Source organism: Nymphalis io, chromosome 25 (genome assembly GCF_905147045.1).
Source record: "Nymphalis io chromosome 25, ilAglIoxx1.1, whole genome shotgun sequence".
Lineage (NCBI taxonomy): Eukaryota > Metazoa > Arthropoda > Insecta > Lepidoptera > Nymphalidae > Nymphalis > Nymphalis io.
The window spans coordinates 6,189,702-6,207,711 of NC_065912.1; the positions used below are offsets into that span (position 1 = coordinate 6,189,702).

The 18,010-nt window shown below is 33.2% G+C and overlaps 1 protein-coding gene and 1 non-coding gene across 2 annotated transcripts; one reads left to right on the forward strand and one right to left on the reverse strand.

Moving 5' to 3' along the window:
* Positions 1–2,425, reverse strand: LOC126778049 (uncharacterized). The gene is made up of 2 exons (XM_050501396.1): positions 1,861–2,425; positions 1–409 (listed from the first exon to the last, which is right to left on the reverse strand). The coding sequence occupies exons 1-2, from the start codon at positions 2,423–2,425 to the stop codon at positions 102–104; spliced, it is 873 nt and encodes a 290-aa protein (XP_050357353.1). The 3' UTR covers positions 1–101.
* A 3,915-nt stretch (positions 2,426–6,340) lies between these two features.
* On the forward strand, positions 6,341–6,412 carry Trnad-guc (transfer RNA aspartic acid (anticodon GUC)). The gene has a single exon. It is a non-coding gene; the product is annotated as a tRNA-Asp (tRNA).
* Positions 6,413–18,010: the final 11,598 nt, after the last annotated feature.

Here is an 18,010-nt window from a genome sequence, read left to right on the forward strand (position 1 = left end):
TGGGCTATGACGTCGTTAAAAATCTAACAGTAATTATTTTATTAAAACATCTAGCTAAATCTGATGGCATCTGCGAGAACGTCGACTTCTAAATCTAATACTTAATATCCCCCCTTTTGCAAGCCCATAACAGCTGCAAACAAGGCAAAGAAGAAACCAGCAAGACCTGTAGCTCCTACTAAAAGGATCAAACCACCTATCATAACGGGTACCAGCGCAAAGTATTTCAATTTGTACGCGAGAAGTAAGGGCATCATGTATTTGGAATATTTCTTCACTTTCTTTATTTTATGCTTTTTCTTGTGCTTCAAGTGGATGTTCCCTTCCTTTTGGAGTAACGAATCATCTTCTTCTTCGTATTCGCCATCATCTTCATTACTGTCTTCGTCTTCTTCAGCTCCTAAGATATCTGCAATTATAATTGAACCATTGATATATATTGGTAATTCATATTAATTAAAATCTACTAAAATGTATTTAAGAACGCTAACTTTTCTAATGCTTCTTTTTAAGATGATTAATTAAGTGTAAATAAAGATATCTAACTAGACGGTTAATTAATCAATTTAAAAACGAACCATACTTTGAGAGAATAATTTACTAATTAAAGAAACAATTTTTCTTATTCTCGATTCAGATAACCACGAACGCAATGTTTTTATAGAAAGTCGTCTTTCGTTTTTCTATTTTTCTAATTTTCGATCATAAAACTATAATCTCATTCTTAGACTAGTTAACGTAATAACTGTATTCTAAGCAATATTAATATTGCAAACGTAACTTAAAATTGTAAATAATATAAAATTTAAATTGAATTCACTATGTAAAGCAGGTTATGATATCCTAAATAGATGTAATAACCTTACATATCAACATATAATTGCATTTAAGTGCGTTCAATTTGATGTAGAATAATAAAATATGCTTAGATTTCACTAATAAACACAGCGAAAACGAATAGTTAACTCACTAGTTAACACAACGTTTAACGAACAAACGCAATTAGTGCACTTCCGTAACAGCCTGTGAATGTCCCACTGCTGGGCTAAAGGCCTCCTCTCCTCTTTTTGAGGATAAGGTTTGGAGCTTATTCCACCACGCTGCTCCAATGCGGGTTGGTAGAATTCACATGTGGCAGAATTTCAGTGAAATTAGACACATGCAGGTTTCCTCACGATGTTTTCCTTCACCGTAAAGCACGAGATGAATTATAATCACAAATTAAGCACATGAAAATTCAGTGGTGCTTGCCCGGGTTTGAACCCACGATCATCGGTTAAGATTCACGCGTTCTTACCACAGGGCCATCTCGGCTTAGTTAGTTAGTAATTAGTGCACTTCAGTATGAGTTACTCATGCATGATAATGTAAATGTTGAAACTATTCATTAAATGCAACATATTTATTAATCAATTTTCCAAACGAAACGAGGAACCGAAAATGAAAACGATAAAAAACTTAAATGGTATGACAAAGTTCATTGCATTGTTGCGTGACGATACAATGATAACACGCGATACAGTTGTAATTCGTAATATATATTTACATTTTACTGTCCACAAGCGGAAAAGATTACAAGTTTGAATCGATGAAATTTAAGGTTTCTGCGGTTCAGAGAACAGCGTTTGACGGTGAAGCTATAATGGATGGTAATAATAGAGATGCCGTTAATATTTTCAATATTTACGACGGTGCCTTACTTTAACTTACCGTTATGGTTTTTCAATTAAGTTTTCTCTATTTACATCGTAAGTAACGATATTTGTATATAATGAATTGATAAGAAGCCTTAATATTTAAATAAATATATATTTAAAAGTACAAAATATAGCAGAAATCATAATTTCCTGCAAATCTTACATGACAATGATCTCCTCGACGCTTGTTGATCCGGAATCTCATCAGACTTGTCTTCAATCGGTTCTACATTGACATCCAGCGATCGCTTCTCAAAACCCTGGCTCCTTAACAAAGGTATCGCTTTCGGTTCGAACTGTGCACCACTTAAGAGGTTATACGAGGAACTTTTTGTTTCATCAATACTTTTCTCTGTGGGAATTGTGAAGTAATTACCGGGGAACAGTATCTCAGTTTTATATTTGTTATCTTGTGTGTAATAAACACTCTTATCCTTGGATGGCTGTTCGATTTTTTTCAGTGGTATCGCCCGGGGTCGGAACGCATATGGTTTGAAATTTTGCGGTGCTCTCGATGTTCTAGTGATAATTGGGTCACTATTGTAATTCGAAGGTATCACAATTGAAGCACTGGTCACATTTAAAACTGCTGAACCATCACTATTCGAGGCACTGGACATCGACCAAAGTTTCGTAAGATTATTATCATATTCCTGATCAGCTGTTGATAAGACAGCGTAACACAATACCACTATCGTCTGACATTTTAATCTCATATGGTACTTCATGATGACTGATTATTTATCACCTGTTTAATTAGCAACGCGTCACTGGTTATACAACTGTCCTCGCGTCACTTTCTTGTAATGTTACGTTTATTAGTTGTGCCTATTATCGCACCCCTCCTTAGTCCACCATTTTGTATCAAGCGATCGCGCAAAACTGAATCACTATCGTTCGAAGACGTTATATTTATACATGTGTAAGTATAAACTTGCGTTTTTCCAGACTATTCACGGTCGGACGGTCTCGCGGAACCTACCTTGTCTTGGTAGTAATTCCGTTAGGGTGAAATAATATCGTCAAAAATAAGAATGCCTTTGTTTCTGCGTACGCACCGCTTCTTCCGCTAATGGACGGTACTCGGAGTATCATTCGAATCGTCCAATTTTCTAAAACCTTACTATCTAATTTGTCATGTCGTTATAATGTTGTCATTATTTCAAAGCTATTTTTTTGTCACCGACAAATCGTTGGACAGAGATGTCAGTTGCCAAAAAATGAGAATGTAAACAGTTCAATCACTTGTGACTTAAGTAAAGTATGGGGATGGTATTGGTAAATATAATTTATTAAGTAATACTTTTAGAATAATATTTTTTATAGTTATGTAAGCCATATTATATGCATAGCTATAATGATTCCTTTATATCAGGCGTCAGAAACACTACAGTCCACTCCCGGACGGGGTGGAAATCGGGGTGCGACAGATAATACCTGACCTAGGATTTAATTTACACCACCCAGGATTTCAATTGGTACAAATGGGTGATAGCGTTGTTGTCAATTTTTATAATGTTTATTTATTTAAACTTTATTTATGTATTATTTAAGCGTCAATAGTGCAGTGGTTTACGAGATGCCTTGCGATCTAAAAGTCACAGACTCGACCTGAACCCTTTGACTATTGTCATTCCCACTTCTAACTTGTGTTAGCTTTTCGTTTAATTAAAGGGGTAAATAGGAAAATTGGAAATTCTTTTAAAAGGTACGCATTGCTGTGATTCTTAAAAAAAAAACAATCACCAACAACATTTATGTATAAAAAAAAATATAATATGTGGTAACAAAATTCCATATTACAAATTTAGTAACAACAAAAATATAACCGCCTTACTTAGAAACCTTTAGCGACGGTTTTGTTAATCAGTGATTTCTCTTTTTCTGTCATTATTGATTCGACATTGAAAGAAAAAGACACAAAATTTCTTAACAATGTTTATAAGTAAGGCCGATACTGAATACATATAATTTGTTATATATATTTTAATATATGCCCATGTATCAATAAGTGTCCTATATATATCCTATAATACATAACTTATTATAATCAATACTTTCATAATTTTCGTTTTAAATAGGATATTATGTTTAGGAAAGGTTAGTGTAAAAAAAACATCCTAGCGTAAAAAAAATTAAGAGTTTGTTTGATTACGCTAGTTTCAGGATCTATCTTCCAAATTGAAAAAAAAAATGCGTTAAATAGCCAATTCATTAAGAAATGTTAAATACGAAGCTTTAATTGGTGGTAAGGCTTTGTGCAAGTGGTCGGTACCACCAAGCAGCAATACTTAGTTGTATAAAAATTGTAGGGTGAGTGAACCAGTGAAATTACAGACACATCAGACGTAAGATCTAAGGTATCGAGGTCGGTGTCTTATTAACGATGTAAGGGGTGGTTAATATTTCTTATAATGCTAATGAATGGGCGGTGTTGACAACCACCAATCCACTTGCCAATCTGCCTGCCTCAATTCAATAAAATAAAACAACGCAACGACCCACGGAAGCAAAGCGGTTACTTTTGACACGAGTGAACAGCGCTGAGCAGCTAGTAGTACTATAGTTTTTTTTAAACTGCCCAACATACTAATGATGTTCTCCAGACCGATTTCGGCCACGGCGGCCAATAGCAAGAGAGATTAGCCAAATACGCAGGAAATATTATAGTGCACAAGTGTGTGCGCGAACACAGGTGCACTCTCTATTCCCTAACTCTCATAATCCGATGGGACGGCAATCCGACACGACCGAAAAGAGTTCAGGCGCAGGACCAACGGCTTTACATGCTTTCCGAGACACGGGATAACACACTTCGAACTTCCAGACTCCGAGCTGATATTGAGAATTTTCTGACAGAAAAACCGAATAACTTTTTATTGAACCCAGGACCTCCGGGTCTGCGGCCTTTCATCAAGCCGACATACTAATAGAGTGATAATGAACACACAATATCAGTGACTTTGAGAAAGTGACAATGATTTGTTTTATATGATATTAGATGTCCAGTATATATGTCCAGTATATAGTATTATTAACCGATGATCGTGGGTTCAAACCCGGGCAAGCACCACTGAATTTTCATGTGCTTAATTTGTGATTATAATTCATCTTGTGCTTTACGGTGAAGGAAAACATCGTGAGGAAACCTGCATGTGTCTAATTTCACTGAAATTCTGCCACATGTGAATTCTACCAACCCGCATTGGAGCAGCGTGGTGGAATAAGCTCCAAACCTTCTCCTCAAAAAGAGGAGAGGAGGCCTTTAGCCCAGCAGTGGGACATTCACAGGCTGTTACGGAGATGTCCAGAAAAATATAAATTTAAAGAAATATATTATCTAGTTAGTGTCATAATAAATATATTGTTATAATAGTTACGTCAACAATGCATATGTGTCATGTCTTATTCACTAAAAATTAAACCGATATAATTGATTTTAACGAATTTATAAAAAACTTAAATTGATGTCACAGTTAGTAATGAAAATTATTGTTTATTATGAAAATAATAAGTGACCCGCTCGATATATTATGTTTTCCTGTCAAAAAAGGAAAAAAACCTTTAATTTTTTAGCAATTCCAATGTTTGTTTCTCTTAAAAACCTAATTCGGACTACAAATCATTTAAAGAATATTAAATAATTATATTGTTGTATTGACTAACAAACATCATATTATCATTTCATATATTTTTTTTTTATAGAATAGGAAGGTGGACGAGCATATGGGCCACCTGATGGTAAGTGGTCACCAAACGCCCTTAGACATTGGCATTGTAAGAAATGTCAACCATCGCTTATAGCCAATGCGCCACCAACCTTGGGAACTAAGATTTTATGTCCCTTGTGCCTGTAATTACACTGGCTCACTCACCCTTCAAACCGGAACACAACAATATCAAGTATTGCTGTTTTGCGGTAGAATATCTGATGAGTGGGTGGTACCTACCCAGACGAGCTTGCACAAAGCCCTACCACCAGTAATATTATACGTCAAAAGTCTATTATGGCTTATTTCACGATCCAAAGCGGGTGAGAGGATACACATGGGGCAGATTTTCATCTGACACGTGTAGTTTTCCTCACGATGTTTTTCTTCAGCGGCGAGCACGAGATGTATAAGCACAAATTAAGCATATTAAAACAAAGTGCTTGTTCGGGTTTGAACACGTAATCTTCGCAAGATTCATGTGTTTTAGGCACTGGGCCATCTCGGCTCTCATTGTTTGAGATCGATACGATATTAGATATATTTCATGTTCCTAAAACTTGCAGTGGCCCTGGTTATGTGCTCAAAAAATACTAATTGTATATTTAGAATCATTATGCAAAATTTTAAACAAAATTTAAGATATTTTTTTTCTTCGTAACATTAGTAATTTGGAAATTATAAAAATAAATTTACTTGTACAAAAGCTCATTGGCTATCTCCACCCATTCGTCAGCTGTTCGTCTATCGGCAAACATCATTATTTTTAGTTTGTCAGTGTGAACTGCAGGTACGAAAGACATTTTCAATCCTACAGTTGGCACTGTCAATGTTGACAATTGAATTCACGTACGTAAACAATCGGTTGCAACTAATATGCTCATATCATATATAATTTAAAAACAGTCCCAAAAATTTGCGTGTTACAATAGGTCCTCGGTAGTATAGTGGTCAGTATCCCCGCCTGTCACGCGGGAGACCGGGGTTCGATTCCCCGCCGTGGAGATTTTTTTTAAATTAGTGGTGCCTTTATTTTTTGTTTCAAATGCGGAAATTGTTTTTACGAGACTGTATGTAAGCACAGACAAGTATGTAAAGTATTATTATAGTAAGTATTATATATAATCTTAGTTATATATCTAATTCAGTGAACCATATTAAAAAATATATATATACTTAAATCTGACATGCTTGTGAATCATAAATAAAATATATATATTGACTCGCTTAGGTGCTAATAAGTAAATTATTTTTTTACTTTATTTACTTTCGTTATCAAAAATGATTAACTGGCACGACTAAATAATTTCACACTAACGTCTTTAAAAGCGAAAATATTTGTATAAATATTATTACTTTTTTATTAAATAAAACATTTATTTTGTTAAAAAATAGCGAGAATTTATTCAGGATCCTAATACTACTTGTTGAAGGGCTGTAAGCTGGTGCCAGAGCGCCACGATGGCATGCGCAAACGATCCCGTGGCGCTTCTCGTTAAGACGAAAATGGTACCGCTGGTTTTTTAGTGGGTAATAGCGAGCCCCACATATCCCCCGCTGTTCCCGTGGTGGAAACGCGTAATGCGTTTTTCCAGCGTTAAATAAGTGATGTATGCTGGTATTTTCTTTACACAAACAATCATATACTATATATCACATAATCCATGAGTGGATATGGGGTAGCTCATGGCTCATTCTCAGGGTTGGGAAGCCTCGCGCTGACTAATACACTTGAAAGGCTACCATACCAACTCATTAAGTTTGTTTTGATAATATAAGTAACTGTACAGACATATGGGTCACATGATGGTTTGTCGTCGCCCATATACATTGGTGTAAGAACGTTTAGCATTCCTTATCACCAATGCTCCATCAACCTTAGGAACTAAGATGTTATGACCCTTGTGCCTGTAGTTATACTGGCTCACTCACCCTTCTCAAAAATATTAAGTATTGCTGTTTGGTGATAGAATATGTGATGAGTGGGTGGTACCTATCCAGACGGACTTGTAAAAAGTCCTACTACCATTAATATAAATTTAATAAAATGTGGCAATCACGGGGCGCCTGGTAGATTCGAAACATTGAAATTAATAATAATAATAATATCCTGGGACATTATTCACACACGGCCATCTGATCCCAAGCTCAGCAGAGCTTGTTGTATGGTAACCAGACAATTTATATACTACATATACTACTTTTCTTTTGTAAATACATACTTATATAGATAATTACACCCAGACTCATGACAATCAGACAGATTTCAGATGGTTCTTGAAATAATTATTAAATAAAAAAATAAAAAATCGTTACTAAAATAAATATATAATTCTTATATTTATAATAATATTAAGCGTCGAAGTATGTACGTCCGTGCCACGCACAGACAAGGGCTTCTAACGCAAAGAGGGAAGACGACGACGCGCGACGGCGCAAAAGAGCGCATGCCGTCATGTCACGGCATACGAGTCGGTCTTACTCCCAAAGCGCGCCAAAGGATGGTTCCCATTAGAAATAAATACAATTGTATTAAATATAGGCGTTTAAATACGCTATTGTAATGCTTCCGAAGTTTTGCGGAACACAACGCAATGTAGTCGGCCGTGAATCACGCGACAGGGACGGAAACAAATACACTTCCAATACAACTCTTTGACTACCCCAACCTATTAACAACTGTATCACTCTTCGATTTACAAATAACAAACTCACCAATTATGTGTTTAAGTTGTATGTGTGAGTGCGTAAATATTTAAGTCGCTTTGTATGTGTGGATTGAAGTTTGTTGAGTTTAATGTAGACTGTGACCGATTATCTAGTATAGGAAGTTAGTATGTATGTCGTGCAATATTTAATAAAATTAATTGCGGGACATTTGTAACAAAAAGCAAATAGACTTTTTCACTTTATTACGCTTAGCGTGTGTGTAGCTTAATGACTGAACAATTTAAAAATACTTTTTATTCGAATTCGACCAATCTACTAGCATTTAAGAATTTCAAATGTTTCCTTGTACATGGCTGATTGAAATATTTGTGTGTTTATGCATGTTGTAAATTTTATAATCAGTAAGGTTTTCACGTCAAAAACGTAACATGAAAGGCTTCTCGCCTTCTAAAAAGGAGAAGAGGCCCTTACTATGGGAATTTTACAGGATGATAAGTGTTTTTTATTTATGAAATGTATAAAATAATTAAGTTTTCAACGAAACAGTTTTAATAAAATTTGTGGAAGTGGATTAGCCACATCCGTTTTAAATTTTAGACAGACAAAAATCTGCATCTACATTTAAGTAGATGCAGATTTTTTTAAACTTCGTTTTCACGTTTTTCTTTATTACTTATGAATATTTAGCACAAAACAACGTGAAAAGACCAATGTTTTTTTTTGATCGGTCTTCAGTATTTTTTGCAACCATCCATCATTACCATCTTATCATATGCTATCAGATAAGGCATGTGTTTTTAAAAAACAGTCCGTCTTATATCGCCTTCATTTTGAACTACAAAACCATTGTTTGCGTTATATGTGAGTGATAACAAAAATTGGCAAGGTACATTGCTGCGGCCGCTTCTTTGAGCCGAACTTAAGAGGTCATATAGACGTCATGACGTATCACGGTCAATGACGTATATCATAGGATATACGTCATTGACCGTCGTTTTATATAAATATGCCGCGCGGAAACCTGACCCTGTGCTCCGTTTTAGCAGAAGAGTCACTGATTGATTAGGCGACAGAGAGGTTGCATCGCAATTTGCGCGTATCGATTACTTAAAAAAAATCGTTAAAAATATTTTAAAAATATATCCTGCACAAATTAACCGAAGATTCCCTTAGTGTTACTTAATACTTCGTTGTAAAAAAGTATATCTTGTACTAGCTTCATTCATTCAAAGGGTAATTTGCATATTCATACCTATTACTTATAATTATTTTTACTGAAACGATAAGAAAAAGCTTTGTATGATGTAAGTTAATATATATTGTTTTAATTTTTTTTCTGGTAACGATTACAGAGAAAAAAAGGAATGATCATTACTCAAATGAAGCCATTTCATGTATATCCATTCCCTAAATTAACTCATCAATATCAAAGTGGCCAGAAGATGTTTTACACGTCCTTTGATAACAGAAGATAAAGAAATCGATATAAATATGTTGCTTTTACAATTGATAGAAACTTGAGAAATGCGTCCATAATTTAGTGAGTATTACTTCCTCTAAATATGATGACTTGACGATTGACTGGTCGACCTCGGGTGTGATGAGCTGGCCAATAGACCAAGGCCCTAATATTTCTTAAAATATATGTATCAAAATATTATCAGAACACATATTTATTTAGTATTAGTATATTTTGACGTATTTATTTTCTGTATTGTTTTACTGGTGGTAGAGCTTTGTGCAAGCTGGTCTGGGTAGGTAACGCCCACTCATCAGATATTCTACCGTAAAACAGCAGTACTTGGTATTGTTGTATTCCGGTTTGGAGGGTGAGTGAACCAGTGTAATTACAGGCATAAATGACATAACATTTTAGTTCCCAAGGTTGGTGGCGCATTGGTGATGTAAGCGATGGTTAACGTTTCTTACATCGCCAATGTCTATGGGCGTTGGAATTGTAAGAAATGTCAGACCACTTACCAGCAGGTGGCCCATATGGTCGTCCGCCGTCGTATTCTATAAAAAAAATGTCTAGTGTTCAGCCCCAGATTCATGTCCTACAAGGCCCAGGGGCTCCACTCAGCCAAAAATAATATAATTTTACTGTAACCGCTCCGAAATGGGGGGCCTTCAACTGTCAAAGTAGCTCGGGGCCTTGGATTTCTAAGTCCGGGCGTTGTTGTGTTTACATATTGCTATGTAGTTACTTGTATACGGACTCAAATTATAAATTAAACGTTATTGAATTTTTGAGCATGTTTATTTTATTTATCGGTGGTTGTACTTGGTGATAAAAGATAATGTCGCGAGGAAACTTTCAATCGCATCTTGTCGGTGGGATGTTGATTTTTTTTTTTTATAAAATAGGATAAGTTAAGGATACAGTTAGGACATGCGTCTGTATTTACAGATGCTGTATTACGATAGTCAGCCAGTGAATACTTTTGATACAGATTGCCGAAGAATCATAAACGAAGCCATCTAAACAAAGAAGTATAGAGATTAAATATCATTTTAATTGCATACAGTACAGTCTTAATTATTCAATAATTATGACTGTAAACCTGTATCAAAACTACGAACGCTTTACTGTAATATTAAAAAATTATACATACATCATTTTATCACAGTAATGACGATATACTTTGTGATTTCAAACCAACTTCTAAAGATAATATACGACAGAAGGGCAGCTTAGATTTTGATATACTTCTTAAAACATTGATTGAATAAAATGAAACACAACATAAAAAACGTACAGTTTATTAAATAATTTAATAAGTTATAATAAATTAAGTCAATAAATAAGGTTATGATACAAAACGGTCCACTTAAAGCTAGTTATAAAAAAGATTTTTTATAAAAAATACTTCCATAAAATCGCCCTTTAATTAAGGACAATTGTTAAAATTAACATTAATTAAATAGCAATGAATTATATGACTTCAAATATAAAGACACACGTGTTATTTATATAATGATTGGATCATAAAATGAGCAATGTAGGCTTTGAATATAGGCCAAGAAGATAAGTATCCTTGAGACAGGAACCGAAGTAAAAAGCCAATTAATTTAAACTGGCAATAGCAGTTTTTTTAATAACACTGAGTTTCCTTTTGATTCTTCTCGAATAAAATCTACTTTAAAAATCAACGGTTTGCATTGAATTTATTCTTGTTACTTAGCAATTCGTATGTTCTTATAGGATTCTATGAATTTTGATTTTGATTAAACATCAACATCATTTCAGCCGAAAAACATCCAGTGCTGAACGAAGGTCTTCAATGATTTTCACGATGGTCGGTCTTCATCTTTTTCTTGAAGCTTGAAGCTTCACAATAATATTATTGCGTGGATTTAACTGCCTAATTCCATATATAATTAACTAATAACCTTTATATAAAGTTCGAAAAGAAAACTATAATGAGACCCCTCAGATATGAGTCTTGCGTTTCTTAACTCAAGCTCCATATGAAATTTTAATATAAAGGGTCAAATCTGTGATAGGAGTGTTTCTTTAGAAAATTTAAATCACAGCTTGTAAAAATCAATATCTTGTTTTTTTTTATACACAAAACTATCGCCCGGCAAACTACCAATTTTTATGAAACTCAGTATGGATCGTTTTTAGTGTTTTAGCTATACTTTGAAGCTTAACAAATAATGATTAAGTATCTTTACAGCCTGTATTATAAGATACATTATTCCTCGGAACCGAAAAATTACTGACAGATTAATTTCTAATATTATTTCTAATTTAATAACAATAATCGATTTGTCTTAATCAAAATATAAATAATGGAACACAAACTAAAATTATTGCTTTTCGATTATGAAATATCACTTTTCAAATCACATTTTTTTATAAAACCACCGTGTGTACATTCATAATAGTAAAATTATAAAGCAAATATTGTTATAGTATTAATAACGGAAGTGGTTCGTTTTTACTTAAATCTAAGTTATATGTGTATTTTAATCTTTTTTGTACCCTGAGAACGCTAAGTCGGATGCGTCATACGATCTACGGTCTCAGCCCCCACTGCTACCACCTCCAGATGACCAGCCGTGGCTCTCGTGACCGCCGCCACCGCCACCGTTCTTTTGGGCGATGATCTTTTTCAACGCTATGATACCAGCTAGAAGTAAGGCGATCTAAAATGAAATGAAAATAAGAAAATTAAAGTAACTACCTATAAATTTCTCACGGCTGCCTAAGGCCTTCTACCTTTTTGAGAAGGTTTGGAGCTTATTCCATCAGCCTGCTCCAATATGGGTCGGTGGACTAAACAATTTGTTTCTTTCTCATGATTTAAATCTGTTTTGTCAAATATTTTTTGTTAAATAATATTGGACATTAAAGAAATATAGATAAAAACGTTATTGCAATTACAAAAATAACATCAACATGATTGTATTTAGGGTTTAGGCAATTAGATTAAATATGCTTTTTTATAATGAGAATTACTCTTATTATTATTGGACGGCAAATTACTTTGTGAATTTATTTATATAATAGGTCCATCCATTACAACACAACATGACTGTTTATTTGCGTAACAACGAAGCCTTAAATAACACAGTAATGACGTTAGTGGAATGCTATTTATCAAATAAAGGGTTTATAGGAGACTTCTGTTGTTCGCTCGGGTATTGTTAAAGTTATTTTATAAAAAAGTAACTTATTATTTTGCTCATTACTGTAACTCTTATTATAACTGTTCTACCATCATTTGAGAATAATTAAATGCTAAACTACCTTCGCTTAGGAATGTAAATTATGCTGTGAAATATCAACACTGATTAAATTGCATTCATACAAAATGATGATTATTTAAGAGTGTATTAATCCCAACTTACTGTTCAACTATGTCAAACTTGAAGTTAAAATTACTGTATAAATATCATTAATATTAATAAAAAATATAACGCTTCTATATTTAATAAAGATTGTTGACTTGATTTTGACTTTGACTTTGTTGAAATTTAAAACGAAAAGAGCGACTGTATTAACAATGGTTCATATGAACTTCTAATAGGTGTCGTATAATAGTAATATTGCCTTCATTATGTTTCAAATAATAGACTTTATAATTTAGTCACAATCTACGCAGAAGTTATTAATATATAACACAAGTGTGTGCGTAACACGACATTCGATTACCTCACTTATAATTCAATAGGATGGCAATTTCATATAAACGGAAAGGGATCAAAACCAAGGCCTTTACGTTACTTCCGTAGTAGTGTAAGCACTTATATACTTGCAGCTTTGGAGAATATCTTGTCGTCTATCTCAATATTTTTTGCAACCTATATTTAAAAATGAGATTTTGGAATTTGCAGCCTTATAAGATAGTCACTAGACAAACGAGTGACATAGTAATCAAGTTAATGGCAAATTCTTTCTTTTAATCCTTTTTTTAATAATTAGAAGTAACTATACTTAGTACTATACAGGGATATAATGATAAATCATAAAAGTTTATTCATGAAGAAGAGAAATTGAACGTATTCATTTTTACAAATATGCTTGTAGTTTATTTCAATCAGGTAGGTAGGTGTATTATTGTACTCCTCTCTAGATTAAATAATTTTGTATGATACAAAAATCATAATGTAAAAAAAAAATTGTCAATTGGCGCTAGGGATTCTACAAGGCCGTACGGAAATCGAACAATACACGTCTTTCAAATAATTTATTGTAAAATTAACTGGTGGTAGGGCTTTGTGCAAGCTCGTCTGGGTAGGTACCACCCACTCATCAGATATTCTACCGCAAAACAGCAATACTTGATATTGTTGTGTTCCGGTTTGAAGGGTGAGTGAGCCAGTGTAATTACAGGCACAAGGGACATAAAATCTTAGTTCCCAAGGTTGGTGGCGCATTGGATATGTAAGCGATGGTTGACATTTCTTACAATGCTAATGTCTAAGAGCGTTGGTGACCACTTACCATCAGGTGGCCCATATGCTCGTCCGCCTTCCTATTCTATAAAAAAAAAAAAAATAACCACTTAACCGAAATAACCATATGAGAATATTTTTTTTTCAGCCTTTTGCCGTCCACTGCTGGACGAAAGCCTCCCCCATAGAACGCCAACCATCCCGATCTTGGGCAGTCCGCATCCATCCCGAACCTGCCACCTTTTTTAAATCGTCGGCCCATCTTGTCACAGGGTGTGACAAGATGAGAATAATAATATCATTTTATTTTGATTCGTCTTAAATGATCTAGTAAACTAGTCTCTTGACAATTCAAAGAAATCTTTATAATTATTGTTTATTATGTACAACGTAATTATGGAATTTTCTGGAAATAAACTGCTTTAGATTGTATAAATAAAAAAATCTGTTTAAACTCTTTCGAATAAATATTTATTCCGATTCAACGGAAAACTAAATAACTATGAACTAATTAATATATTTCTTCGATATTCGAAACAATCATGAAAAACTATACAGAGCCAAAAAGCAAAAATAATTATCATCGTCAAAGACGAAATCTTATGTATTTGCAGCGTTATTTAATTGCTTATTAATAGTCAAAAAAACTACCAAACCTAAGCCTTAGACCTAAGACTAGAAATACTAAAATAATTAACTTACAAAATGGGTAAAATACCCACACATATAAAAGTAATACGGTTAAAAATGTGCCGTGTTTGTTAATACAATACTTATTTTTAATATAATCAACAAAATTGGTTTTTAATATCAGAAGGTTCAGAAATATATCAAAGTTTAATACCTGTAATTTGTTATAAAAGCTATGAACATATGGGTTTTACGAAGTAAACTCACCAACATACACATTGTAAATATTTTAAAGGGGAGAATCGAACCCAGCTCTTTAAATATAAAGAAAAACTTCTGCACTTCGACATAATATAGTTGTTACGCCATTAACTCGAACAGTGACACCTCGTGATGATCATAGAATGTTTTCTTAATGATTTCTTACATAATGACCATATCAAATATCTGTATTTTATAGATTTTTTAAGCTCATTAGTCAGTTAATAAACCTATAAAACAGATACTTAACTGTCAATCAAATGTAGCAGAACTAAAAAAAGTACATTGTACGTTCATTAAAAAAAGATAAAACAAATTGAAAAATAGAACAAACAATACAGATAAATAACATCCTAACAAAATAACACGAATAAATTAAAATACCCACAAAAGTATTATAACGGTTAAATGCTTCACATATCTTCTTCGTAGTATTATTTATCATCGACCGAAGTGAATCTCTTACGGCTTTGCTTTGCTACGAAAGCCGCACGAGATTTACTTAAGACGACAATAAATAAAAAAAAAACTATTTTCAGTTGTGCTGTTCAAAGCGCGGCTTGCAATAGACTAACAGAATGCGGACAGTGCCGCTGTTTGAAATGCTCTTACTCTTTATTTAATCCAATTTTTATAGTGTTGATAGCTAAAGCAACTTGAATTAGGTATATATTTTTTGTATTTAATATATTATATATTTATATTAAATGGCTATATAGTTGAATATTTTGAATTAATAGTTAACATTTCTGTGAATTTTGTGTTCTGACCTTTAAATTTTACTTTCAATGTGCTCAATGTCACTTCTACATACACTAACAAAATGTAATAATATGATTGAACCTTTTCGTTAAAAGTGTAATTATTATATTTTTAATAAAAATATTTTTATTTATCTGGGTGATGAATTGATGATATTATAGCCTTACATTTAAAAAAAAAATGTTGTATTTTCTAATTTCCCAATTTTAGGCAAATTATAATTAATAGCAACACTGTCTGTTATCTATATGCCAGTTTACAACTCCACGAGAATTGTAAATGGTCTATCGAAGGTCGACACGTACCCGCCACTCTTATTAAATTCATGTACCCGCCACTCTTATTAAATTCCTGTTCCGAACTAACGACGCATAAAAATTTAAGTTTTAAATGAAATTTGATAAGGTTCATTTTGATTTTAAAGATTAGTCGGTAGCAACGACCGTACTTTGTTTCGGAACTTGTTTTTTTTTAAAAATCGAATTAATGCTACGTCATCGTTTACTTTTAAAATATTACGTCAATTAGCGCCATATTATAAGGTCGTATAAGTACGGAACGATATAATATATATTGGTATAGTTAAAAAAGAATATTATTATAATATTATTTTTATTTTCTTCTATATTAAAACTTTTGTATTAATTTATAATGTTTCTTTACAAATAAACAAAAATATATATAAATTGTCTTTAACTCACAAGCCTTATCATAAATAATACTTTTATATAATACATATGTTGTTACAATAATAAGCTTATCTGTCCAGTCACTTTGTAAAGCTTATTAGTCTTATTAGTAAGCTTATTAGTGTGTTATTTATTTAACAAAAAACTATCCATTCTATTTAAGTTATTACGTATGTTCTGTTGAAATTAAATCGCTCGTCTTCTATCGTCTATATAATATTTACTTATATAGTCAGTAGTTGATAGTTCCCTGCTGCATTAGAAGGCTAGCGTATAAGGCCTGAAGTTCATACCCGGGTCAGACCAATAACGAATTATCTATGTTTTTCTGCCCAGGTATAATTACCAGCAGCAGCCTAGAATTTTAAAACTTGCATTGTTTTGCACTTTCAAGCCCCTTAAAACATATAAAACTTTCCGAGGCTCAGGTGTATGAGTTTATAGTCACGTACATACAATTTATATAAAAGGAAATCATTAATAACACGTAATACCGTCACACGCATAGAGATTTCCTCGACCTTTGGTTTATCTAGATGCAACCTAGAAAGCTGGACTTTCTACAAATTCATTTATTTATCCTAGTATATTAATTTATCTACTGTGTCTACATTCTTATAAGCTAGCCATTATATAATATATAAATACAATATTCCAATCGAAGGAGTAAAGTTAAACTAACCTTAGATTTACATATTGCATGCCATTTGCTAATAACTCTGTTATATTATGCACTATAAATAGTTCTTTATTGTGATACCTTTTTTATTTATTTATTTATAATACGAACTAAACTACTTTATTCATTTTCACTTCAAATCTTCCGAAAACAACTCCGCCGACATTCATAACGCCGTTTTTTACGAATTCATAATAAATGTTTCAGATATATTTGGGAGAACAACGATAAAGCTATAAAAAGTTCGAATTACATTTTCTTCACGTATAAATTTGTAACAATAACGTTAGTTCCTATTTTCAAGCTAATCTGTGTCATTCGAGAATCAATGTCATTATAACTTTAAACGGCTACTATGCTTATACATATGCATGTAGGACATCATAAATAATCATTATGCACTTCATTTGCATAAATTTATATATGCACACGCTATGCATGAACTCAAACATAACATCTAGTTTTATCTGGTTGAAACCAGATTTTGATTTGAAAAGACCAATGTTCTTTTTTTTAAATCGATCTTCAGTATTTGCAACCAGGGGATGCTGTCAGATATGTGCTAACATAGGCATGTGGTGTTTTTAACAGCCAGTCTGTCTTGTATCGCCTTCATTTTGAACTACAAAACCATTGTTTGTGTTATATGTGAGTGATAACAAAAATTGGCAAGGTACATTGCTGCGTCCGCTTCTTTGAGCCGAATTTAAGAGGTGGATATACGTCATTGATCGTCATTTCAGATAAATATGCCGCGCGGAAACCTGACCCTGTGCTCTTTTTGAGGAGAAGAGTGACTGCTTGATTAGGCGAAAGAGAGGTTGCACCGCAATTTGCGCGTATCGATTACTTAAAAAAATCCTTTAAAATATTTACATATTATATCCTGCACAAATTAAGCGAAGGTATTAGTATTGTTGTATAGTAATAAAAAAAATCTTGTAACAGCTTCATTCATTCAAAGGGTACTTTGCATATTCATTACTATTCCCTCGTGGAGCGTCT